This window comes from Papilio xuthus, unplaced genomic scaffold (genome assembly GCF_000836235.2).
Source record: "Papilio xuthus unplaced genomic scaffold, Pxut_1.1 DF829660.1, whole genome shotgun sequence".
Lineage (NCBI taxonomy): Eukaryota > Metazoa > Arthropoda > Insecta > Lepidoptera > Papilionidae > Papilio > Papilio xuthus.
The window spans coordinates 359,281-383,908 of NW_013528989.1; the positions used below are offsets into that span (position 1 = coordinate 359,281).

General features: G+C 34.9%; 3 protein-coding genes across 4 annotated transcripts; 1 reads left to right on the forward strand and 2 right to left on the reverse strand.

Moving 5' to 3' along the window:
• Window positions 1–140: 140 nt before the first annotated feature.
• On the reverse strand, window positions 141–5,453 carry LOC106116373 (juvenile hormone epoxide hydrolase). Its single transcript, XM_013310188.1, has 8 exons — window positions 5,346–5,453; window positions 3,308–3,487; window positions 2,694–2,921; window positions 2,255–2,419; window positions 1,801–1,947; window positions 1,427–1,628; window positions 944–1,178; window positions 141–430 (listed from the first exon to the last, which is right to left on the reverse strand). Exons 2-8 carry the CDS (start codon window positions 3,485–3,487, stop codon window positions 199–201), a joined length of 1,389 nt encoding a protein of 462 aa, XP_013165642.1. The 5' UTR covers window positions 5,346–5,453; the 3' UTR covers window positions 141–198.
• A 3,171-nt stretch (window positions 5,454–8,624) lies between these two features.
• LOC106114611 (juvenile hormone epoxide hydrolase-like) lies at window positions 8,625–15,591 on the forward strand. Its single transcript, XM_013307882.1, has 8 exons — window positions 8,625–8,651; window positions 9,298–9,465; window positions 11,104–11,331; window positions 11,928–12,092; window positions 12,361–12,507; window positions 13,399–13,600; window positions 14,461–14,695; window positions 15,363–15,591. Exons 2-8 carry the CDS (start codon window positions 9,298–9,300, stop codon window positions 15,589–15,591), a joined length of 1,374 nt encoding a protein of 457 aa, XP_013163336.1. The 5' UTR covers window positions 8,625–8,651.
• Window positions 15,592–16,332: 741 nt separating this feature from the next.
• Window positions 16,333–21,196, reverse strand: LOC106115273 (juvenile hormone epoxide hydrolase-like). Of its 2 annotated transcripts, none has more exons than XM_013308622.1 (8): window positions 21,112–21,196; window positions 20,638–20,817; window positions 20,058–20,285; window positions 19,353–19,517; window positions 18,775–18,921; window positions 17,878–18,079; window positions 17,129–17,363; window positions 16,333–16,573 (listed from the first exon to the last, which is right to left on the reverse strand). In XM_013308622.1, exons 2-8 carry the CDS (start codon window positions 20,815–20,817, stop codon window positions 16,351–16,353), a joined length of 1,380 nt encoding a protein of 459 aa, XP_013164076.1. In that variant the 5' UTR covers window positions 21,112–21,196; the 3' UTR covers window positions 16,333–16,350. The 2 variants fall into 2 exon arrangements, with proteins under 2 accessions (XP_013164076.1, XP_013164068.1); XM_013308614.1 differs by having other exon boundaries at window positions 20,638–20,830; window positions 21,112–21,127.
• Window positions 21,197–24,628: the final 3,432 nt, after the last annotated feature.

The window sequence follows — 24,628 nt, forward strand, 5'->3', positions numbered from 1 at the left end:
TGTTGTGTCGATACACCGGCATAGTTTCGGATTTTCTTCCTAACAGTAGGATAATAAATCGTACTTTGTCTCAATTTATTATCTTTATAAAATAAAGTAAAGTGAGGTTATAATCTGAAGGTCAAATAATAATAATAATCTGAATTCAAATCAAAATAACAACGAAAATTTTTTTATTATCAAAAAGTAACAAGAAATTTACAGTTCAGTCTTAATATTATTCTGTTTGTGCCATTTTCTGAACTCGCCGATAGCTTTGAGGACGTCTTCTGCGAAGAATTTTGGCATCTCCATAGCGAAGAAATGACCTCCATCATTCACGATGGTCTCATTTATGAGATTTACGTATTTGGATTTCACAATCCAACCTGGTAGGTAAGATATCTCGTTCTTAGCTTGGAGCAACCAAGTTGGTACTGGTGTGGGGACCCTGTGGAAGATTTAAGTTTTAAAATGCCTGCGACTTCTGACGCGCGGAATAAAAAAACATACTATGCGTTCTTGCAGACTATGTAAAAATCCACCCATCCTAATATAATTTGTCGATTTCTATGCATAATTTAAGAGTATAACGGTTGTAGCCCCCCTATAATATATTTTTTAATTATAAAGAATTCTAAACTATTTTTTTTTTCTAGAATTTATAGTTTTGTCTGTATGTTTGTGGTCGCTAATCTTAGGAACGGCTTTACACATTCATATGCAGTTTTCACTAATGTATTGTAAAAGGCTTCACTTAAAATATAGTGTTTCATTTTAAACAGTGTATAAATAAATAAAAAAATATTTAGAATAAATATCCACTGTAAATTAACCTCAGATTAGTTTGATTAACCATATTAGACAGGGTTCAAGATAACCTAGACCATGCTCATGAGAGAGAGATAGAGAGAAAGATATTAAGAAAGAGAGAGATACAGATTAAAAAAAAAGGTAAATTTACTCATCAAGTTTCAATCCAGTATATCTCTTGTTGAAAGTCTCCGAGTATAATCTCATAGACGTAGTTATAGAGTTGGTCGCCCAGTACATCATCAGATTGTCTATTAGTTGTTCCTTCGTGAACTTGGAGTAAAGGCCACCGTCAGCCAGGAGTTTGTACTCCGGCTTCGTCCAGGTGGAGAACTTCTCCAGGATGTAAGCCAGAAGACCAGATGGAGAATCAGTGAGGGCTACACCTGTGGGTATTGCAAGGCGAATCACATTAGAGCTCTAGGTCTACAAAATTTAATTTACATACATAAAAGACATTACCAAATCATTTGTGTCATTAATCGTGGGTTTCCGAGACCAGAATCCTTGTTTAAAACATATTGTTATCTCTGTTTCATACAGAGATTTTGGTCTCGGAAACCAACGATAAGTCTTATTGTTTTTTTTTCAACCTAATCCATCAGAAATGAACAAAAAACTTAAAAAGACATACCAACAGTGTCGGGTTTAGTCGACTGAATGTGTAAGTAACCCATTTCTTCTACAAGATTAGAGAATTTCTGCGTCAATGGATACATGCGATCTGCCAAATCAGAGCTCACGACTAGAGGCGGGTAGATAGATCCTAGGATTTGGATCAGCGTGGTCCTTGGAGTCATCGAGAACACGATATTTGAGTGATAGCCGAGAATATCCTAGAAGGAATAAAAAAACTATATGTTGATTGACAAGATAAACTTGACCCCAAAAGGTAAATCTCGCAACATAATTTTTCTACTAAAGTTGTGAGATCCATGTAATACCAAGTTGGAACTTCTGTCCTAAGTTATTACTTAATTAGCTTATAGCGATTAATGATGTTCATACCTGAGGGAATAGAGTAGCCATGTTGCCAGTGATGATTCCTCCCCAGTCTCCTCCCTGAACGTAGAACTTCTTGAAGCCAAGTCGGTGCATCAGATTCCTGAATACAACCGCCATCTTGTCAGCCCCGAGACCAGGACGTACTGCCGGCTATAAGTATAATAATTGTCTTACTAAATTCACATAAAGTTTTATAATTTCAAATATCTTGGCGGCTCAAGGACATGTCGCAGTGCCTACACCAACTCGCAAGAAGTTTAGAGCCTCCGAGATATCTGAAAATGACTATACATGGGAGATTATACTAATAATTTCTAAGTTATTATAATAACTTAAATTATTTTGTTGCAAGTAAAAACAACGCTACATTACTTGGTACTCAAAAAAGAAACCCAAATCAAACCATTAGACTAGAAAGACTGTATTTGTCAAGATTTTTTAAAAAAGATAAACATACAGAAGAGAATCCATATCCTGGCAAGCTTGGCACGATGAGTTCGAGGGCAAAGTCCCTGTCCTTGCTGACAGCTGTGAGCAGGGGAATGGCAGCATCAAACTCTCGCACTGAACCCGGCCAGCCGTGCAGCAGTAATAAGGGAACTGTTTGGACTCCAGCTGGCACCTAAATTACACATTACAAATATTTATTGATAAAGTTGTCTTTATTTGTTTTTCTATTGTCGAACAAAGATCTTCGTCGCAAAGCATCAATTTTTATCCATCCCTTGTCGATCATTAAGTTCACGATGACGATGTGAAGATTCGAACTAATGAGACAGAAGTAGACAGATAAAATAAACTGTCAGGAACTTGGAAAGTTTAAGTTGGAACGAAACAGATTATATTAAGTAGGTCGAAACTCTATGTAGAACTAACTTGTACCATAAGACACATACCTCAGGCTTGACTCTGATGAAATGAATATCCAGACCTTGGATATTGGTCTTGAATTGCGGGTATTTGTTGAAAAGTTGCTCGCGTGCAGCGAAGGGGTATTCCTCGGCCCAGTACTTGACCCAGCTGTTCATCTGCTTGCTGTTGAACCCGTACTCGAATCCAACGCCCTCTAGCGGCGGGATGTACGGCCGATGTGACTTCAAACGGTCTTTTAGATCTTTTATCATCTAAAATAAATAAATGTGAATTATAAAAAAATCATTTTCTTCTTTTTTGCATCATAAGGAGCGAGCGGAGCACTTGATTCGCCGAAATAGCGAAGCGACCGGTGCCAATTGTCATTCGAAAATGCATATGCGTTGCCTACCTTTAATCGATGGATGAGGGGACGCACAGAAAGAGAATATTCCAATTTCCTATGCAGCCCCTCTTTCATCAAATCCACTTTCCTTCCTATCCTTGCTTTATGAGAAAAGATTTGGAAGAGAAATATTTTCCTTAAATGTTAAAGAACTGGGTAATTAATTATCTGTCTTTATCAACAAATCTGTGTGTGAAAGAGAGAAAGCATTCTTTAGGCTTTTAGATTCTTGTAAGTTTTTGTGTCACTTACAGTTTCATCGAACTTGATTTTAAACGGTTTAATGCTGGTGTCCTGCTTCGTCTTGAGCTGGTCAGGTCCCCACCATTCGTCAAGATCGATCTCTGGTGCCGAGGGAGGGCTCTTGAAGAATAGGAAGTATACTGGCGCGCCCAGCACCACTAATAGCAGCACGAATAGTAATCGCGCCATCTAGCGACAATATTTCTAAATTAGATAATGGCATCAATATTAGTCTGACCCCAATTTATTTAAGAGACAGTCATTTGTATAACCAAAGTAGAAGGTAAGTTTCAAAAGGCACTTGCCATTTATTTGTATTGGAATAATTGCTATTGCTATCTTATACGAATGAAATCATACTAATATTATAAATACGAAGTTTATATGGTTGTATGTTTGTTAGAAGGTATCATCGGCAACTCAACGGATCTTTGTTAAATTTGATGTAACGAAGTTAAAGAACACATAGGTTGTCAGAGCTTTTTTTTTAATTCTGCTCGGAAGGAGTCGCGCGCTATCGCTCGTAATGATTAAAGTAAATAAATAAAGATAATTCTGGCCATTATTAAAAAAGCCATGACATTGTAGATAACACAGATTTTATGCAATGTAACATATTATTTTATGTAACGTAACATATTATTTTATGTAACGTAACATATAAAAGATTTATGTTCAATGACTTGCATAATTTTAGCAATGAGGATCGATGACTTGGTGTAGAATTTAGTGACTAAGCAAGGCAATGAGATGCAATAAATTTTGGTAATAATTCGACGCGTGATTACTTAAATACATAAATAATGACGCGTTAGAGTCGATTTACACTATTATAAGGCAAGATTGTGGTCTGAGTTGCCAGGAGTCCCTACAAAGGCGGACATAGGTAGGTTTGATGACCTGGCAACCTCATCATCAACTCACTATTCGTCCCCACCGAGGGGCTCGGAGTTCACCCTAAGTTAGGGGTAATTAGGCCATAGTCAACCACACTGGCCAAGTGCGGGTTGGTTGATTTCACACATATCTTTGAATTTCTTCTCAGATATGTGCAGGTTGCATAACGATGTTTTCCTTCACCCTAAGAACGTCGGATAAACGTACATATGTAAATTGGAAATCGAAAAACAAATTGGTACATGACGGGATTCAAACCCAGGACCTGTAGATCACAAGTCAAGTGCTTGACCCATGGGCAACCGACGCTTTACGCCTGGCAACCCTAAATATGCACAAACCCACGAACATAAAAACAAATTTACGTACACATGAAAAACAGTCGAATAAAAACGAATTCAAATCTGACAAGTTATAAGTTTTTTAAATTGCTAAATTTATTTTTGGATTTTAACAGTATATTGTTGACCTTCAAAAACGTCATTAACGATTCGGCAATTTTGCTTTCAAATTACATTGCTAGTAAATTACATTGGCGCTTAATTAATTCGAACATCGTAAGTTAATAATAAAAACAAAACACTATCTTATATTTGCATAATGTCACCCAATGGGAACACCGTTAATTTATTTTTTATTATCATTTGACTAGGCATGTTACAATTTACGAATTAAAATCATGACAATCGAACTGTCATCCACCCGCGTGGAATTAAAAAAAATGTAACCTATATGTTCTTCCAGGCTATGTTCTACATCTATGTCTTTTAGTGAGATCCATACATCCGTTCAGGAGATTTCTCCTAACAAATTATAAACGGCTAAGATATCACTATTATGTTGATGGTAGTGGGTACCCATAGTAACGGTGAAAAAAATTTTTAGCTACGCTCCAGTAGTTTCTGAATAATGCATTACAAACTTAATAACTTAAGAATTAAAGTTGTTTTTACTCTGTTGCTAATACGAGTATCCTCCCGATAAACATATTATCTAATCGTAAAGTAAATGGATTTTGAACTGCGATTATTACTTGAAAAGATGTATTTACATATATAAAAAACAGTAAAATAAAAACAATTATCATAAATTATTTATAAAATAAATTTAAATAAACATAAATGCAAAATAATTTTATAAGAGAACTAACCTTGACCTTGAAGAAAGAACAAGACGCGTCCGTCTCCGTATAGAAACGCGAGCGCACTGAACACAAAATGGGTGTGAGTTGTTTTTTTTTTTCAATTGATATTGTGTATTCAAGTATCGTGTTTGATACCTGAATAATTCACACAATTGATACGATGTTTGTATGTCTGACAATACATTTACAACCGGTTACTCTAATTTAATAATCTTATTTTCTTTTTAATTAAAATTCGTACAAATAATTTTATGATCCGCCATGAAGAAATTGATTAACAAAATGAAAGATGAATTTAAAGACCGTTTTAGAGAAAATAAACAAGTAGTCAATTGACTAATTACAATAATAATAAGTCTTGTATTTAACATGACATAAAACAGTAATTGTCATAAATAATTAGTTGTGTAAAAAAAAAAGAACTGTCATGTCCCCTGCAGAGTATAGACGTCCGCCATGTTTTTCTAATTGTCCCTGTCTACAGCTGTTCTCATACAAGCTTTTCCCGCTATTTTTGCTATGACATCTGTCTATTGGTCTTTGGGTCTTCCTCTTTTTTCTTTTGCATCTTCCCGGTCCTGTTGAATAATAATAATTGTATTAAGGTAATGTGTAAACGAACATTGCACGTGTATTTTACGTATTTCCTTTATATGAATGAAAATAATGAGTCATTCGAAATATAGTATTCGCGTGAAAGTTATACATCATTGTACGACGTCACAATACTTTGGATTGAAATATCAGTACGAATACGCCTATAAATATATTTATAGCTATAACATGTAAAAAATTAGATATGGGGTGGCCAATAGGTTGATCACGATATGGTTGCCAGGCCGGACATTTGAGTAGAAAAGCCGGACACCCTATATTATTAGGTATTTTATCTCAGTAGTAATAGGTACGACACTCATTTATAAAATATAAAAAGACTAACAAAAGCCGGACAACCTGGTCACTGTTTATTTTGGCCGGACACGCAATCCAAAACCCTACCAATATCTGACTATATCCGGACGCTTAGCAACGCTAATCGCGACTAACTCTAGTCGATTACATTAAACAATATAATTAACAAGGTATTTGCTAAGATTGTCAATTTCAAGATTTAAATTGTAATATAATATTTTTCTCTTTTCATATAACATTTCACGAAGTTTATAATTGGTAGTTTGCATAGGGTTTTTGGCACTAAACTGTTGATCTCTGGTCTGACCAAGTTAGTTACCCCGACTTATACGACTACGATATAAATTGGGGCATTTATTATTCTTTATATAAATAAGTGTAACTACATAAATACAGCGTGACAATCTTTATCTATATACCCAAACGTTATTAATTACAGTTTACATGACATAAATAATTATATATAATAATTATAACAGCTTTTACATTGTAATAATAGTCCTATTATTATAGTCAACTATGTCTCTTATTAAGTCTAATTTATGTTGCCTTGTATTTGTAAATATAGTTGTTTCATCAACTTACTGATATTGAATTCTTTTGTCTTTCTTAAATGATGAAGAAACGTCAAAAGCCTGATGTTATGTAATAGCAAATTTTCACTGTAGCAAAAATGCTACGAAATGTCAGTATAATTATTTTCAATTCATGTATTTTTAATTTGTAATTAATAGCACTTGGGGTTAATATAGGTTTTTTCTACAAATAAATAAAAAAATATTTAAAATTATACTTTTCTTTATTGACCTTTACTAAGTAGGTTGATTTTTTTTAAAATATTATTACTAGCTTTATGTTTGACGTTGATTTTATTCAAATTTTTGGAACAATAAATATTAAACCGTCTGCGCAAATAACTTAATGTGGATACAGTTTGCAGAAATTAATAACCGGAGTGCATTTACCTCTTTTGATTTAGACCCCTTTTTCACTATGCGATTAGCCGCGCGACTGCACTAATTGTAAGCCGAGCACATGGAATAATTTACTACATGAAAATTAGTTTTAATATAGTTAGTTCACTAAGATTTTTCTCGTAAAATAATGATAGTTGAAAAGTTGCGTGACAAGTCTAGTCTGTAGTAATAAATGTGAATCAATTATTTATTTTCTCAAGACAATAGATGTTAATTATATCATAATCTCAATTAGTTTTCGTAATATAAAGGTCGGTCACACTTTCCCGTATTGACTATAATACTAGCTTAATCCCGCGACTCCGTTCGAGCGGTATTAAAAACAAACTTAATTAGTAGACTATGTGTTCTTCTAGACTCTTATATATCTGTTAAATTTCATCTAGAAACATCTATCCATTCATCTATACACGCATTTATAATATTAGTAAAGTAATGGTGAATTTCTAATAATCATTCCGATTTACAATCACAAGTGAGGACCTTTTTCTTTACCTTTATGAAGCTCAAATAATTGTTATAAAAAGCAATTTCATACTTAAAATACATTTTCTATTACTTATAGTATAACATTATTGATTAAAAAATAATAACAACTGTGTCAAGATATAAATATAGTTAAACTAGATGTCGCACGGAACTTTGAACGCACGGAATTAAAAAAAAACTTAGGTAGTAGCCTATAGTAGTCCCTGTGTTCTTCGAGACTATGGTCGAAATCTATGCTAAAATTGAACGAGATTCATGACGTTCCGGAGATATCTTCAAACAAACATCTATCCATCTAAACATTCGCATTTATAATATTAAGTAAGAAAATCTGGATGTTATTTTGAAATTATATTTAAGTACGAATTACTAATAAAATGATGAAATATGAATAATATTTTTCGATCTTACCGATAGAAAAAGTTTAGTTTATGTTTAAGTTGATTAACGATAAAACACGAATAAAATGACATTTTCTAAAAATGATTCCTAGCTAGATCGATCTATCGCCCCCGAAACCTCCTATATACTAAATTTTATGAAAATCGTTGGAGCCGATTGCGAGATTCCAATTATATATACAAGAATTGCTCATTTAAAGATATAAGATTAGTAACAAATGAAGTCAGGAGTAATTGCTATGAGCTTACTTAGTTATCCTTATATATGTTACTGTAATTATGTACTTATAAAAACATTTTATAACCAAAGTACATAAAAACCCAATTAACTATTCAAAGTAATAAAACGTCGCGTTTTATAGACTAATGAATACGCTCCTTAACAACACAATATAAAATAGTTCCGTTTCATATATAATGTTTAAATGAGTGCATATTTGCTTGGAAGCATCTCGTGTGTCTTGTTCTAACAGTAAATAAATATTATATAAAAAAAAAGAATATATTTAATATACGTGTTTATATAATACAAGGTATGTTAATATTACAATGTGAATATTATTATTGACATTTAAATGTGAATTTTAAAGAATTTTTTTATAATAAATTAATCTTCTAAAAATCTAAAGTGGTTTGTGTGACTTTTAAGTTTCTTTATGAAAAAATTATTTGCTTTTAGTAATGAAAATTGACGTAGACAATAAAAAGAGTTTTATTTTTAATTCATTCCTCACTCAGACGAAGAAATATAACACTGGTAGAGCCCGCTTTAACATCTTCGCACGAATTGTCCCGGCTCGCCCGGTGAAATACCACGACCATACAGAAGACAGGCGTGAAATGGAAGCAATTCCAAGTACAGTCTGATGAGTGTGCGTCGCGGTGGCCTAATTTACTCCACTTTCCCTTCCCACCCTATTTCTTATAAGGAAAGGATAGGAAGTGGAAGTGGACTTTCCGGATGAGAGGATGCATGGAAAGAGATAATATTTTCTTTCTGTGCATCCTCTACTCCGTCGATTAAAGGTATGCAACGCATACGCAATTGCGTATATCTAGGGGAAACGGTCACTTCGCTATTTCAGCTATTTCAGGTGGCCGTTCGCTCGTTTGCCACCTTATGATATAAAAAAAAAGTATTTAGAGTTATTTTAAAATAATTTACGATTTTTCTTTCAGATGTTTAGTAATAACGAGTCTTTAAGTTTATTAATATCTTTCTTATCTTTATTCATACAAACACCTCCATTACCAGAAATTAATGTAAACGAATGGTGGGGCCCTCGACATTTAAAATCTATCCAAGATACAAGTATCAGACCTTTTGTGGTAGAATTTAATGCATCGGTAAGTGATTTCTAAAACTCCATTATTTTTAAGAGTTATCCTTTACTCAGCTAGACGTTTAGAAAAAAAACTAGAAATAAACACAACAGATTTAAATGGGCAGCAGTTACTTCGTTTTTATACTTAGGCAAATAAATAATAAAAATCTTACTAATATTATAAATGCGAATGGATGGATGGATAGATGTCTGAAGTTATCTCCAGAACAGCAGCACGAATCATTGAAATTTGACATAGATGTAGAACATAGTCTGGAAGAACGCGTAGGCTACTAATTAAGTTTTTTGGTTCCGCGCGAACGGTGTCGCGGGCGACAGGATATTTGTTGCTAGATCTTTATTAATTCTTCGAGGACGAATTCACGAGCAATTAATAATATATTTTTAAACGAATAATATTAAATGTATTTTGCACATACAATGTTGTAATTTATGTACATATAAGATATAGTAACTGGATGACCTTATATTTAAGTACGAATTACTAATAAAATGATGAAATATGAATAATATTTTTCGAACTCACCGATAGAAAAAGTTAAGTTTATATTTAAGTTGATTATCGATAAAACACGAATAAAATGACATTTTCTAAAAATGATTCCTAGCTAGATCGATTTATCGCCCCCGAAACCCCCTGTATACTAAATTTTATGAAAATCGTTGGAGCCGATTCCGAGATTCCAATTATATAAATACAAGAATTGCTCATTTAAAGACATAAGATAATATAATTATAGCTACTATGTTACTAACTATTTTATAGTAATTTTTTTTTAAAGTAGTTTGTATAGAATTGCATAAAACATTGGTATAAAGGTTTCACTGAACGTTTAAGGTTAATATAACGTTGAAAGCCAATAAATTTGCTCAATTATAGAATTGTTAAATGCAAAAATAATCATTGAAATCCGATAGATTGTTAATGCGAATAACGCGTTTAAGTAATCAAACTCTTCCGCTTAAGACATATTTCACTGGCACGACTTATTCCGTGTTTTCTATCTATACGGTAACCGCGCCAGTGGAAATGGATCTCGTCGGTATTTCCAAATCGCTACGACTTAGGGTTCTCAAGAAGCGAGTTTATCACTACCTCAAAGGTCGGCAACGCATCTGAGGTTCCTCTGGTATTGCTGATGTCCATGGGCGTCGTTGAACACCTCGGTGTTCCCGCTGCTCGTTTGCCCCCTTCTGTTATATAAAAAAAAACTCCGTCCATAAAAAACAGGAGAATTTAAAATCAATTTAGACTACTGATTAATGTTCTTATCGAGTTAGGTTTACAGAAAATAGGAAAATTACTTTACCTTTTTTTTTTGGTCCTATAGTGCCTTTCCTTATCTTACTAATATTATAAATGCGAATGTTTAGATGGATGGATGTTTGTATGAAGGTATCTCCGGAACGGCTGAACGTATTTTGATGAAATTTTGGATACATGTTGAACATAGTCTGGAAGAACACTTAGGCTACTTATTCAGTCTTCTTTATTTTCGCGAGGATAGAGTCGCGGGCAACGGTTAGTTGTTTAATAAACGAGGTGGCATAATACGAACATTTCGTTATCGCGAGCTAATTCGTTAGTGACGCCATCTAGTTATATATTTACTAAATATAAACATTGTAATAATTCCAGATGATTGCCGATCTTAGACATCGTTTACGGAACACTCGACAAATGACACCACCTCTAGAAGGTACAGGATCAGAATATGGATTCAATACAAATGAAATACCGCGCTGGTTACGATACTGGGCTGAGGAGTATCCATACCAAGACAGAGTTGTTGAGATTAATAAGTACCCGCAATACAAGACTAATATCCAAGGTCTTGATGTACACTTTGTAAGGGTTATACCAAAGGTTAGTGAAAAACTTTGACTATAAAGAAATGGATCAGGCAAGCCATTGTTGTATGAGCACACAAACAATTAAGAATTCATGATAAAACCTATAGCTGTTATAATGACAATATCCTCTAAGATTTTCTACTCTAAGGTTCGGGTTATACCAGGGGAGAGTTGCACAGTTTTGCGAGCCGTCCGGATAAAGGACATAGGTAGGCTATTTGGTTGCGTTTCCGGCCAAAATACACGGTGTCCGGATTGCCCGGCCTTTGTTAGGCTTTTTACATTTCGCAAACGAGTGTCGTATCTAATACTGAGACATAATCCTCAATAATGTAGGATGTCCGAGTTTTCTACCCCAAATGTGCGGGCAACTGGTTGATCTGTCCTGTTATTAGGTTTGGCGACCTGGTAACCTTAGTTGCACGGAATTCGCGCGAACCAATCCGCGTTGTTCAATTTCCAAAGAATTTGCGCGTCTTTTTAAAATCTCCAAATTAGTTTGCGCCTTATGATAAGTTCTTTGACGCTTCGATGCGCTTCAACTCTGCCCTTGTATAAACCGACCTTAAGTGGGAAGTGAATTTGATTCTTTGACTACATATATTTTAGGTTCCTATAGGCATAGAGGTCGTCCCATTATTAGTGCTTCATGGCTGGCCATCCAGTTATCTAGACTTCTATGCTTTGATACCTGTCCTAACTTCAGTCTCACCACACAGAGACTTTGTGATTGAGGTTATAGCAGCTAGTTTACCCGGATTTGCATTCTCTGATGTAAGTTCAAGTATTTAATAATTTTCCATCTTAAGTTCACAAGGTTAAATACCAAAATATTGCAGAATTTACAATATATTTAATTTTAGCTTACAACTAATATTATAAATGCTTATGTTTGAATGTATGTCTGAACTTAATTAGTTACCTATGTGTTTAGTTCATACTTCAGCGAGATCCATGCAGCCCTTCTACTAATACCATCTAATAAACAATCACCCATCCATGCATCCAAACATTTGTAATATAAGTAAGATTTATATTCCAGGGTGCTGTAAGACCTGGTTTCGGTGTTGACAAAATGGCGGTTGTCTTAAGAAATCTGATGCATAGATTGGGTCATAAGAAATTCTACACACACGGCGCTGATTGGGGGTCGGTTGTGATGAGTAATATGGCAACTTTCTTCCCAAATGTAAGTATTTTAAGTATTCAAAGGTGCATGCCGTAATGTACCGAAAACGCTTTTAACAGGCAACTTAAAAACAGCAAAATGAACATTAAACTATTCTTAAACCACAACCTTGAAAGGAAATTATCGATCTAGTCGCCCATTGGTCTAAAATCAACTAGGAGTATTTTTTTTATATCATAAGGTGGCAAACGAGCGAGCGGCCACCTGAAATCGCTGAAATAGCGAAGTGACCGTCGCCCATAGACATACGTAATTGCATATGCGTTACCTACCTTTAATCGACGGAGGAGAGGATGCACAGAAAGAAAGTATTTTTCTTTTCCGTGCATCCTCTCATCCGGAAAGTCCACTCCCACTTCCCATCCTTTCCTTATAAGAAACAGGGTGGGAAGGGAAAGAGGACTAAATTAGGCCTCCGGGACGCACACTCATCAGACGAAACGCGGAATTGCTTCCACTTGACGCCTGTCTTCTATGTGGTCGTGGTATTTCACGGGGCGAGCCGGGACAATTCGTGCGAAGATGTTAAAGCGGGCTCTACCACTGTTATTAGTAATTTATAATCAAAGATTTTTTGCGATTTAATAAGGATTTATTCACTTCTCTACATTAATTTTAACTGCGTCAGGTTCGTTAGTCGGTATAATTTCCTTGAAAAGGAGCACAGAGTTTCTTTAGATGATGATTATAATATTATTGGAGATATTTTCTCGGACGCGTTTAGGAATGCGAATTAACCGAGAGACGAAAGAAAAGAATAACTAATTCTAAAGCCTAGAATAATCAATTTAGAATTAAGCTTCAAATACTTCGCTTACCAAACGAGTGTCGTAGTTAAAAAAACTTTGAGAACATCTGATTTGAAGAAATAATACTGTTCTATTTTTCCAGGAAGTTCTAGGTTATCACAGCAGTATGCCAACAATATTTTCTCCATTGCAAGCATTTGCAAGAATCGTCGGTGATTATTTCCCTTCTCTGGTTGTAAGACCAGAAGTTGCTGATAGAATGTATCCACTGTCTAACTTTCTTAGTAAGATTGTACGAGAGTCAGGATATTTCCATCTTCAGGCGACGAAACCTGATACTGTCGGTGAGTAGTAAAAATACAGTATATTCCAGCCTGTATCAGGTATATAAAATCGGTCCAGCTGTTCCGGAGATTACTCGTAACATACGCGATCTTGCAGACAGACATACAGACGGATAGAAAATTAAATGAAAAAAATCTTTAATGTTATACAAAAAAGAAAAAACAAAATTCAATGTTGCCGTGGCTCCTTAACTAGGAAGAGCTATACTTAAGGAGCAAAGGACTACCCTTACATGTAAATTTTATAATTGTTATGTAGAAAAACAATTACTGTGTGTGTGAGAGAGAGTGTGTTTGTGTATATGTGTGTTTGTAATTTTAATAAAATATTGCTGTAACCATAATTCTAATTTCTTTGAGGACGTTCCATTACCTCGGTGCCTCATTTCTAATTAGTAGACTTACTTTATCAATTCTAATATAATTTGTAGTCTTGAAGTACGTATGAACAATTTTAATTTGCGTTGTATGATTTTAAATAACGCTACGCTAATATCCGCGCCGGCATCGTAACACAAAAGAAATCCGTGCGTCCGGCGCGGGTCAATGGACGCGCACCTTTAACCGTGCGTCAAGCACGAATTGCGACAAATACTTTTTAGCCGACTTCAAAAAGAAGGAAATTACCAATTCATCTGTATGTTTATTTGTTTTACCGCGTAACTCAGCCCCTAGTGCTCTGATTTTAATTATTTTTAAACTGACTAGAAGTTTAGTAGATTTTGATTTTAAGTTGAAAATGCGTTAAGAAATTTTACGACTTTTGTCTAGTCAATTTTGTGAAAATTAGTACAACATATTTGGTGTACTTTACGCCTGGTTTTGACGCATAAAAATTTAATTACACCTCCCAATTTTAGATATAGCACTAACAGACTCACCAGCTGGACTCCTGGCGTATTTTTTCGAGAAGATATCAGTAGGTACCCGTGAATACTATCAGCACCGAGCAGACGGTGGTTTAGAACTGCACTACACGAAGGAACAGCTGGTGGACAATCTGATGGTATACTGGGCTTCTGACTCTGTGGCCACTGCAGGAAGAATATACGCAGACTCTTTCAGTCCTAGATATTTCAGTCTTCGTACGGACAGGTATTTAACCTTTATTGTGGCAAGATTTCTTTTTTTAATAAAAGCAAAAAACAAAGTTAAAAAAAAACTAAGTTAAAAATTATTTTATAGTGATCGTATATTTTATACTATACGAAATGAACATAAGGGTTAATATTATTTAACATATTCTAAGGCAGCAAACGAACAAGCGGCTTGAAAATGCCGAAATAGCGGAGCGACACACATGCATCTTCAGATGCGTTATACATGCAGTGCGTTGCCTACTTTTAATGGACACGGAAGAAACGCAAAGAAAGAGATAATTACCTTTCTCGGTTAAATCCATTTTTTTCCATCTTTTCCTTTTAATAAATAATAAGAGATAGGAGACTAAAATTAGGACACCGGGACGCACACTCATCAGACTGTACTTAAATTAGCTTCCACTTGACGCCTGTCTTCTGTTCGGACGTGGTATTGCATCGGGCGTGCAAAAGATGTTGCTGGCATCTCCCATTCTTAATCTTACTAATATTATAAATGGGAATGTTTAGATGGATGGATGGATGGATGGATGTTTGTTTGAAGGTATCTCCAAAACGGTTAAATAGATCTTGATGAAATTTGGTACAGATATAGATCATATTCTAGAAAAACACATAGGCTAATTATGTTTTCAGAGTAGATTTCTTTCTCTGTATTCCAGTATCCAATCATCAGTGCCAGCATGGATATTACAAGCTAAATACGAAATATCTTACATACCTCCGTGGATGTACAAACTGAAGTTCCCTAATCTTGTGAACGAGACAGTTTTGGATACAGGAGGACATTTCCTGGCGCTGGAATTACCAGTTGTATTGGCCGAGGACATTGTTAGAGCTGTGGTCGAGTTCCGACGGTTGCAACACAAAGGAAAACGTGAGGAATTGTGAAGTAAACAGTGACTTTGTAGATTTATTGTGTTTACTTCAATTTCACAAAGTTATTAACTTACTTTGTATTTGAATAACAATGTTTCTTTGTAAATAAATTACAACAGTGAAAATCCATTGTTTCGTAAATAAAAAAGTCTATTTTTTCTTATCTTACTAATATTATAAATGCGAAAGTTAAGATGGATGTATGTTTGTTAGAAGTTATCTGCGAAGCGGCTCAACTGCTTTTTTTTTAATTTGGCATAGATGGCAATAACATAGTCTGGAAGAACACATAGGCTACTTATTAAGTTATTTTTTAGTTCCGCATAAACGGAGTCGCGAGCGAAAGCTAGTCTATTTACAATCATTTTATAACCTTTATAATATTTCCATTGGAAGCAAAATTGACTTATTTTATAATATTCCCACAGCTACAAATGTTAAAATAAATTACAAATCTGTTTCCGGTTCAGTGGAGGTTTTGTGGCTCACAGCTAAGTTATCTTTGTCGGCACGCGCCTGTCAAATTAGGGGTTGGTTGGGGCGTGCGCCGCCCCTAGGGTGGCTTAGTTAGCCAATGACAAACTTAGAATATACACATTGAAAATAACCTTTGATTTTTATAAAAAAAAACACAGTTTTACGAAACTTATGAGAACAAAAGAATATTTTATAATCTATGAGTCAAATATACAGAGTAATTTTAGAACAGATTTAGTTTACAAACTTTTAATTAACAATATAAAAAATACAATAAAAAACAACTATTAAATTTTAAAGTTCAGTCTTCTGAGCCTTCCAATTTCTGAATTTCCCAATAGCTTGGATGACGTCATCAGAGAAAGCTTCCGGCAGTTCTAATGCGACAAAATGGCCGCCATCATTCAATACTGTGACGTTCAATATGTTAGGGAACTTGATTCTTGTTACTAATGGCGATTGATACAATGGTTCATGCTTTGATTGTAGCACCCAAGTTGGTACATAGCTAGGTATCCTAAAAACAAACGTAAACATTAAAAAAATAATTAATATACCGTCGACTCAATGATGACTGGTCAAAATCAGTTAGTTTAGACTATAGTTCATGTTGGATAGACACAAACCCACGTAAGAAAACATACTTTGGACTTGAGAGATGAGTAAACTTCGCACTTAGAGATCGGCAAAAGATTATCTGGTGTTTGATCATCAGCTCGGGCTCTGAGTCTACCCTAAGTTAGTAACTAGGCCATAACACTAGCCCAGTGCATAACTTCACAAATGTCTTTGAATTTCTTCGCAGATATGTGCAACATCACTATATTTTCCTTCACCCAGCGTCAGATAAATGTATATGTAAATCGAATATCGAAACACATTGGGTAGCAGGATTCGAACCCAGGACCTACAGATTACAAGTCAAGATTCAAGTTCAACCTCTGAGCTACCAACGCTCTCCTAAGCTATCAACGCTCTCTTAAGCCACCAACGCTCTCCTAAGCCACCTATGCTCTCCTGCGCCACCAACGCTTTAAATATGGAATATTATTATAATATTTGTGTCACTTACTCATCCAATTTAGTATCCAAATGCTTCTTACTAAATGATTCAGCGTATAACCTAATCGCTGTACTAATAGAATTTGGTGCCCAATAGAACATTATATTGTCTATAATCTGTTCTTTGCTAAAATGCAATTCCAAACCACCGTCTGGCAAAGATACGTCTTTTCTACATGTCCATGTTGAGAACATCTGTAGGATGTAGATTAGAAGACCGGATGGTGAATCTGTTAGGCCTATGCCTGGAAAAATAATTTGGTTATTAGATGTATTATAGATGAAATAAAACATATTCTAGATCTGATGAAGACGAGACAATTTTTAATGAAATGCGATAAATTTTAGTTAGATGCTTAAGTTATCTTGAAAAGCAGTTTGCTTCGCGTAATATCTAGAAAGATTTTAACGATTATGGATGCCAGAATGTAATTTTTAATTTCCATAACTATAATCAGATTAAATAAAAGTTAATCAGAAAAGATTTTTAATATAGATTTCTTAATGATTAAAATTTTCTACAATCTTGTCTACAAAGAATGGTATAATTTGGTGAGACAGGACATCACTAAATTACGAAAGTCTTAACTCCCGACAATACAACTTAACAATATTTGTCATTTAAACTTAGTTTACATGCCAGTACAGTAAGACAGTAGCTGCATATCATGTAGTATTTTGGCTGACTGACTCCAGTTAATGTTTAGTATTATGCCAGCGATTTCTGCTGTCTTACTGTACTGGAATAGTGTAACTCACCTATAGTATCAGGCTTGGTCGCATGTAAATGTAGATATCCCATTTCTTCTATTAACATAGAGTAATAGTCAGTCAAGGGATAGACTCTTTCAATCTCCTGTTGGCTGAACACCAACGAAGGGTAGACAGATGCTATTATAGGTATAACCATACTGGAGGGCGCTGTTGAGAATGGCAGGTTGGTATGGTATCCCAGGACTTCCTGATAACAGTAACAATATATGTTCTACATGTATGCCAAATTTCATTGAGATCCATTGATACGTTCTGGAGATAACTTCAATAAAAACATCATCATCATCATTAGCTCACTATACGTCCCCACCGAGGGGCTCGGAGCCTACCCTAAGTTAAGGGTGATTAGACCATAGTCAACCACGCTGGCCAAGTGCGGGTTGGTTGACTTCACACATATCTTTGAATTACTACTCAGATATGTGCAGGTTGCATCACGATGTTTTCCTTCACCGTAAGTACGTCGGATAAATGTACATATGTAAATCGGAAATCTAAAAACACATTGGTACATGACGGGATTCGAACCCGGGACCTGCAGATTGCAAGTCAAGTGCTTGACCACTGAGCCACCGACGCTCTAAAATAATAATAAAAACATCCATCTATCTAAATTGATAAATAAAAGGATTATTTTTAAATCTAAATCACAAACAAAAACACAGTTCAATCTTTAACCCAGAGGGTTATATGAAGATGCCTTCCATTTGGGGACTAGCAAACATCTTTAGTTGTTAATAAACGTATAAATTAAATTAAATTAATCTTCGCATGTATTTCTGGTGCTTTTTACGCATTTCTTAAGTATTTTCACCAATCAATTCAGTAAAAGTCCGGCTCGAAGGACCTAACGTATATAGCCATTTGAATGTCTTTATTTACCTCAGGAAAAAGAGTAGCCAGATGTCCACCAACCACAGATCCCCAGTCCCCACCCTGAATGTAGAACTTATTAAAGCCCAGTCTCTTCATCAGGTTCCTCATGACCACAGCCATCTGCGCGGTGCCCATCCCCGGCTTGACAGCTGCCTTGAGACAATAAAGAATTATTTACAAAGCCATTGATTTAACCGTTTCTTTTATTTTAAGCAGCTGTCGACTGGTCTCGTCCCGGCTCCGGTCGCACGGCTTTAAAAACTTAATTAGTAGCCTATGTGTTCTTTCAGGCTATGTTCTGTATCCATGTTAAATTTCATCATTGGTTTCTGAGAACCAAAAACTGAGTATAAAACATATCCCTGTCAATATCTTTGACAAAACAGAAAATATGTGTTAAACAGATATATTGGTCTCAGAAACCCATGGTAAGCGAGATGAAAAGCCATAATATCTCTACCGTTATCCCACTCACGAAGGATCGAAGTACCAGATTTTGTTCTCCTGTTTGATCCTCACCATTTTAATCACTTCCATTGACAAATTAGCAAAAAATAGCCTATCTCTAGTTACGTTTAACTTACGTCAGAGAATCCAAATCCAACTAAGCTGGGAGCTATAACCTCTATAGCAAAGTCTCTATCTTTGCTGACGGAGGTAAGCCGCGGTATTGCCTCGTAGAATTCTCGTACTGAGCCCGGCCAGCCATGCAGTAATAGCATTTGGACTATTTCTGTACCTTTGGGAACCTGGAAAAAATGATTGACCCAAAGCAAAAGACAAACATTAGCACGTAAACAAAACTTCGTAAATAGCCTATGTGTTCTTCCAGGTTATGTTTACTTATATGCCAAATTTTAGCGATATTTATGCAACCGTTCTGGAGATACCTTCTAATAAACATCCATCCATACATACATTCGCATTTATAATATTAGTAAGATAGTATGTGTTTTAACGGCGCAATTTTTTTGTAAGTACCAAAAATATATATATTTCTGTGACTGAATCGCTATTGTTTGCCTTGAGGAGGCATTTACAGCTTCACCGGGCTTGAGATGGCGAAGCACACATGGTACTTAGCCTGATCCTCGTTTAAGAGTAACTAAGCTCTAGGGCTCCCTCAGGAACCTCGAGGTCGGGCCATCACTTCGTTATTATTACGTGATTGGTAAACCAAATATATCCAAATAGTTACAAATGTTTTCACCAAACACGCATGTCACTAGCGCGATTTAAATTCCGTGTATTATTTTAGTAGCGCCATCTAGTTAAAAAAGTTATCATACCTCAGGTTTTACCCTAATGAAGTGTATATCCAATCCATGTATATTAGTTTTGAACTGCGGGAACTGGTTCAGGAATTGTTCTCTTTCTTTAAACGGATACTGTTCACCCCAGTATTTGAGCCATTTGTCTGTTTGCCCGCTGTTGAATCCGTATTCAAAACCGACACCTTCCAATGCTGGTGGAGATGACCTGTGTCTTTTTAGACGCATTCTTAAGTCTTCTATCATCTGAAACATTATGAAAAAAGTCAAATTAATAATAATAAATAAATAAAAACTGTCCATTTTATGAAGTCTTTTCGACTATCAGGGTTGTTACGGAAATAATTTTTAAATATCTTACATTTAACCTTGAGTTTCCAAGCCAAAATCTTGGTTTAAAACATATTATAATCAGTTTTGTCAAACGACAGAGATGACAATATGTTTTCTACGGCGATTTTAGCCTTAGAAACTTACAGTAAGTTGGCTAAACAACGGCTTAAATTTTAATTGCTATATTTAAATGGCCATGTTTTAGAATTAGCCACGACATATGTTTAAGATAGATTAATTTGGTTAAAACCTTATTTATACTTACCGAATTAGAAAATTCTATTTTGAAAGGTCTTATGCTGAGATCTTGTTTCATTTTTATATCCTCTGGACCCCACCATTCGTTTACGTCTAATTTGGGCAATGGTGGGGGGGCTTTTAGATATAAAAAGTACACCAAAAATACCACAATTGTTGTTAAAACTAGAAGTAAGTATCGAGCCATCTGAAAATAAAACCTACATACTTAAACATATGATAAAAATTTAATTTTTGAACTAACATCTCAAATAAAACAGTATAGAAAGTAAATTTCACGTTTAACCAAAAATAAGTGCTGCCATCTCTTGGTGTTTTTAAGACAACCTTATACAATTACAATACGTGAGTGTTGTGTAATTGGAAAAAATATTAATTAATATCTACCAGTAAAATAGTATATAATTTCCTTTTATTTATCAATTATTAAACTATCAATATTGATTAAACAAACGTATTACTTAAACAAAATAAAACTCACATTGATTCAACGCGCGCGTCCGTCAGCGTCCAATACTAAAATCAAGTCTCAAGGTCAATGACTCAACAAGAACGGTATTATCGTTCCGCATTACAATTTTTATTGAGTATTTATAAGAATTCATTTACATTGCTGTTTTTGTACCATGAATAAATTGTGAAACCGTTTCACATGCAGCAATGAATTTAAAATATGTAAATTTTTGTGTAATTACAACGTCGTGGTATAACATATGATAAATATTTCAAACAAATCTTGATACTTTGGACATTTGGGTATTATATAATCTTCTTCAGTACTTGTTTTTTTCTTTAGATTGGAAAAGTTCGCGTAAAAATATATGTGTTTTCTATACAAGAAATAACCTACTAATAGCCTAATTGATAAATGGTTTAAATTTCACTATTCAAATACTAGCTGTCGCCCGCGACTCCTTCCATGTGAAATTAAAAACTTAATTAGTACTCTATATGTTCTATGTCAAATTTCAGCGAGATCCATGCAGCTGTTCTGGAGATATCTTCTAACTAACATCCATACATCGAAACCCTCGTATTTATTATATTAGTAAGTAAAATTGCGAACTATAACACTAGTCTAGAGCTTAGTTGAAATAATAACATGTTATATAAGTAAGTTAATACAAATGTATCCATTTATATACTTAATATTATAAAGCGGTAGAGTTTGTTTAAACGCGCTAATCTCAGGAACTACTGGTCCGATTTGAAAAATTATTTTTTTGTTGGATAGTCCATTTATAGAGGAAGGTTTTAAGCTATATAACATTACGCTACGACCAATAAGAGCGAAGCATCAGTGAGAAATGTTGCAAAAACGGGGAAAATTAATCGCGATAGTGTTTCCATTATTGACGTGTTGCTATTATTTGTAACTTAAAAAAAACTCTGGTACTTTCACACCCCTATAAAATTATTCAACTGTAAATATTTTTATTTTATACTAATTCGCTATCGCGACCAACAGCATCCCTCTTAATCCACCCATAATGAATTCCATCTCACACCCTTAGGGTTGTATAAATATTGGGGTGACACAAGTGGCCTGTGCCACCACTGATACGTTAGTAATGTGCGAAAATAATAATCTGATTCGACTTTGATAAGGATTTGATTGATTGTTTTATTTGAAAGTAGAAAAAAACATTGAATAAAGATTATAAAAAAATGTACATCTGTGTATTTTTTTTTATTTATAGATCCAGTATTTTTACAAGAAAAGATAAAGTTAAAAATGTGTATATTAGAGGAAGTTTGAAAGTAGCGCCATTGATCGAGAAATTGAGGAGTAAAAGATTAGCGTGGTTTGGACAAATGCGGAGGGATGATGATGATATAAGCAAAAAAGTAATGAGATTGAATGATGATGGCTACAAGGGTAGGGGAAGACCAAAAAAAGTATGGAATGATTGTGTGAAAGAGGATATGCGTAAGAAGGGGGTAGACTCGGATATGACGGCTGATAGAGATGTATGGAGGAGTACATACTGTGCCGACCCTCGATAGGGATAAGGGCAGGTTGATGATGAGATCCAGTATTTTTAGTGTTCTTAGTTTTTTCTACGCGAAGATAAAATTTAGGTAAGTTTTTACTTATATTAAAATTGTTGTAATATTGAACGGATAAAATGTCTTATTACTTAACTAGATGTAGCCCGCGACTTCGTCCGTGTGGAAATATAAATAACTTTAATAAGTAGCCTGCGTTCTTCCTGACTATGTTCTAAATCTATACCTTTCATTAAGAGCATAGCGCCTTTGGAAATACCTTCTAATAAGCATTCATCTATACATTCGCGTTTATATTAGTTTTTTTTTAAAACAGAAGGGGGCAAACGAGCAGCGGGAACACCGAGGTGTTCAACGACGCCCATGGACATCAGCAATACCAGAGGAACCGCGGATGCGATGCCGACCTTTGAGGTGGTGATAAGCTCGCTTCTTGAAGGACCCTAACACGCACTGCCCCTATATTAGGGGCAGTGCGTGTTCAATTTTATAAAATATGCCAATTCTATTTATGAGCTTAAATAGTTGTATAAATGGGGTGATAAAATATAGAATTTATCGTTTTTTATAGTTGAAATGTGTATGCGTTCCCAGGGGATATGTGCTCATGGAAGTCAAGGGTCGGGATCGGTTAACACAGACAAATAAGCGCGTGCCGAGGATTATTCCCACAGACTTATTGATATTAGGGTAACTTTACTTCGACTATAACCAGATAATCTTACTTCTAACTTATCTTACTAATATTATAAAATAAATGCGAATGTTTAGATTTTTTTTTATATCATAAGGTGGCAAACGAGCGAGCGGCCACTTGAAATCGCTGAAATAGCGAAGTGACCGTTGCCCATAGACATACGCAATTGCAAATTCGTTGCCTACCTTTCATCGACGGAGGAGAGGATGCACAGAAAGAACATATTTTCCCTTCCCATGCATCCTCTCATCCGGAAAGTCCATTTCCACTTCCTATCCTTTCCTTATAGGAAAAAAGGTGGGAAGGGAAAGAGGACTAAATTAGGCCTACGGGACGCACACTCGTCAGATGAAACGCGGAATTGCTTCCACTTCACGCCTGTCTTTTGTGTGGAGATGGATGGATGTTGTTTAGAAGTTATCTCCAGAACGGCTGCATAAATCTCCCTGTAAGGCATAGATGTAAGAACATATCCTGAAAGAACACATAGACTAATAATTACCTTTTGTTAATACCGGGCAGAAAAAGTCACGAGCGACAACTAGTTATGAAAAAAAATCTGCGAGATCTTTTAAAAAACATTTTTTTTATAATCAAAATCAGAAAGCAAATTTTTTATGTTCTTCGTTTCGTTTTATTAATACCCAGAAAATTCCCTTAAAATTAAGCAGCGATGAGCATCAAAAGATAACAAAGTTTTTTTGTTTCACAGATTAAAAAAGGCTTTTCCTCTGACAACCTTAAAAGAGTGACTTAATTTTTCACTTTATCAAAGCTGTCGCCCACGACCTTGTACGCGCGAAATTAAAAAAAAAATAGTAGTCTATGTGTTCTTCCAGACTACTTCATCTATGGTTTTCAGCGAGATTCATGCAGCCTTTTCGAAGATACTGTTTAATCCATCCATTCAAACATTCGTATTTATAATATTAGTAAGATGTAGTCTTAAAAATGTTTTTTATCATTTACTTCTTTCACACTTAAATATTATATTTTATTATAATATTAGTAACTGAGAAAATCTTCTCTAATATATTATGTTTTCGTTCAAGTCTCATAAACCTTAATAAAAGCCAACCCCAAGCCTGCGCCGCGTTGATAACGCCATTTGCAGATTGAAAGCTATTTACACTTGCAATGTGTACCCAAGCGACAACGACCGGTATAGCTAGCGTGTTCCAAATTAAACCGTAAACTTTGTAAACGAAAAAAAAATAACTTAGGTATTGAATTGGAAAATTAGATTTATCTACAAGTAATAGAAAAATTCTATTTTTAGTAATGATTACTC

Excerpts from the sequence above, each read along its gene's own strand:
- LOC106116373 (XM_013310188.1), bottom strand. The coding sequence starts at position 3,487 with ATGGCGCGATTACTATTCGTGCTGCTATTAGTGGTGCTGGGCGCGCCA. Across the intron at positions 2,420-2,693 it reads TCATCAGAGTCAAGCCTGAG|GTGCCAGCTGGAGTCCAAAC; the intron begins GTATGTGTCTTA and ends TGTGTAATTTAG. Across the intron at positions 1,179-1,426 it reads GACTAAACCCGACACTGTTG|GTGTAGCCCTCACTGATTCT; the intron begins GTATGTCTTTTT and ends CAATACCCACAG.
- LOC106114611 (XM_013307882.1), top strand. The coding sequence starts at position 9,298 with ATGTTTAGTAATAACGAGTCTTTAAGTTTATTAATATCTTTCTTATCT. Across the intron at positions 13,601-14,460 it reads GACGAAACCTGATACTGTCG|ATATAGCACTAACAGACTCA; the intron begins GTGAGTAGTAAA and ends TCCCAATTTTAG. Across the intron at positions 14,696-15,362 it reads TTCAGTCTTCGTACGGACAG|TATCCAATCATCAGTGCCAG; the intron begins GTATTTAACCTT and ends TCTGTATTCCAG.
- LOC106115273 (XM_013308614.1), bottom strand. Across the intron at positions 18,922-19,352 it reads TTGGATTTGGATTCTCTGAC|GCAGCTGTCAAGCCGGGGAT; the intron begins GTAAGTTAAACG and ends TATTGTCTCAAG. Across the intron at positions 18,080-18,774 it reads TGGCTACTCTTTTTCCTGAG|GAAGTCCTGGGATACCATAC; the intron begins GTAAATAAAGAC and ends TACTGTTATCAG.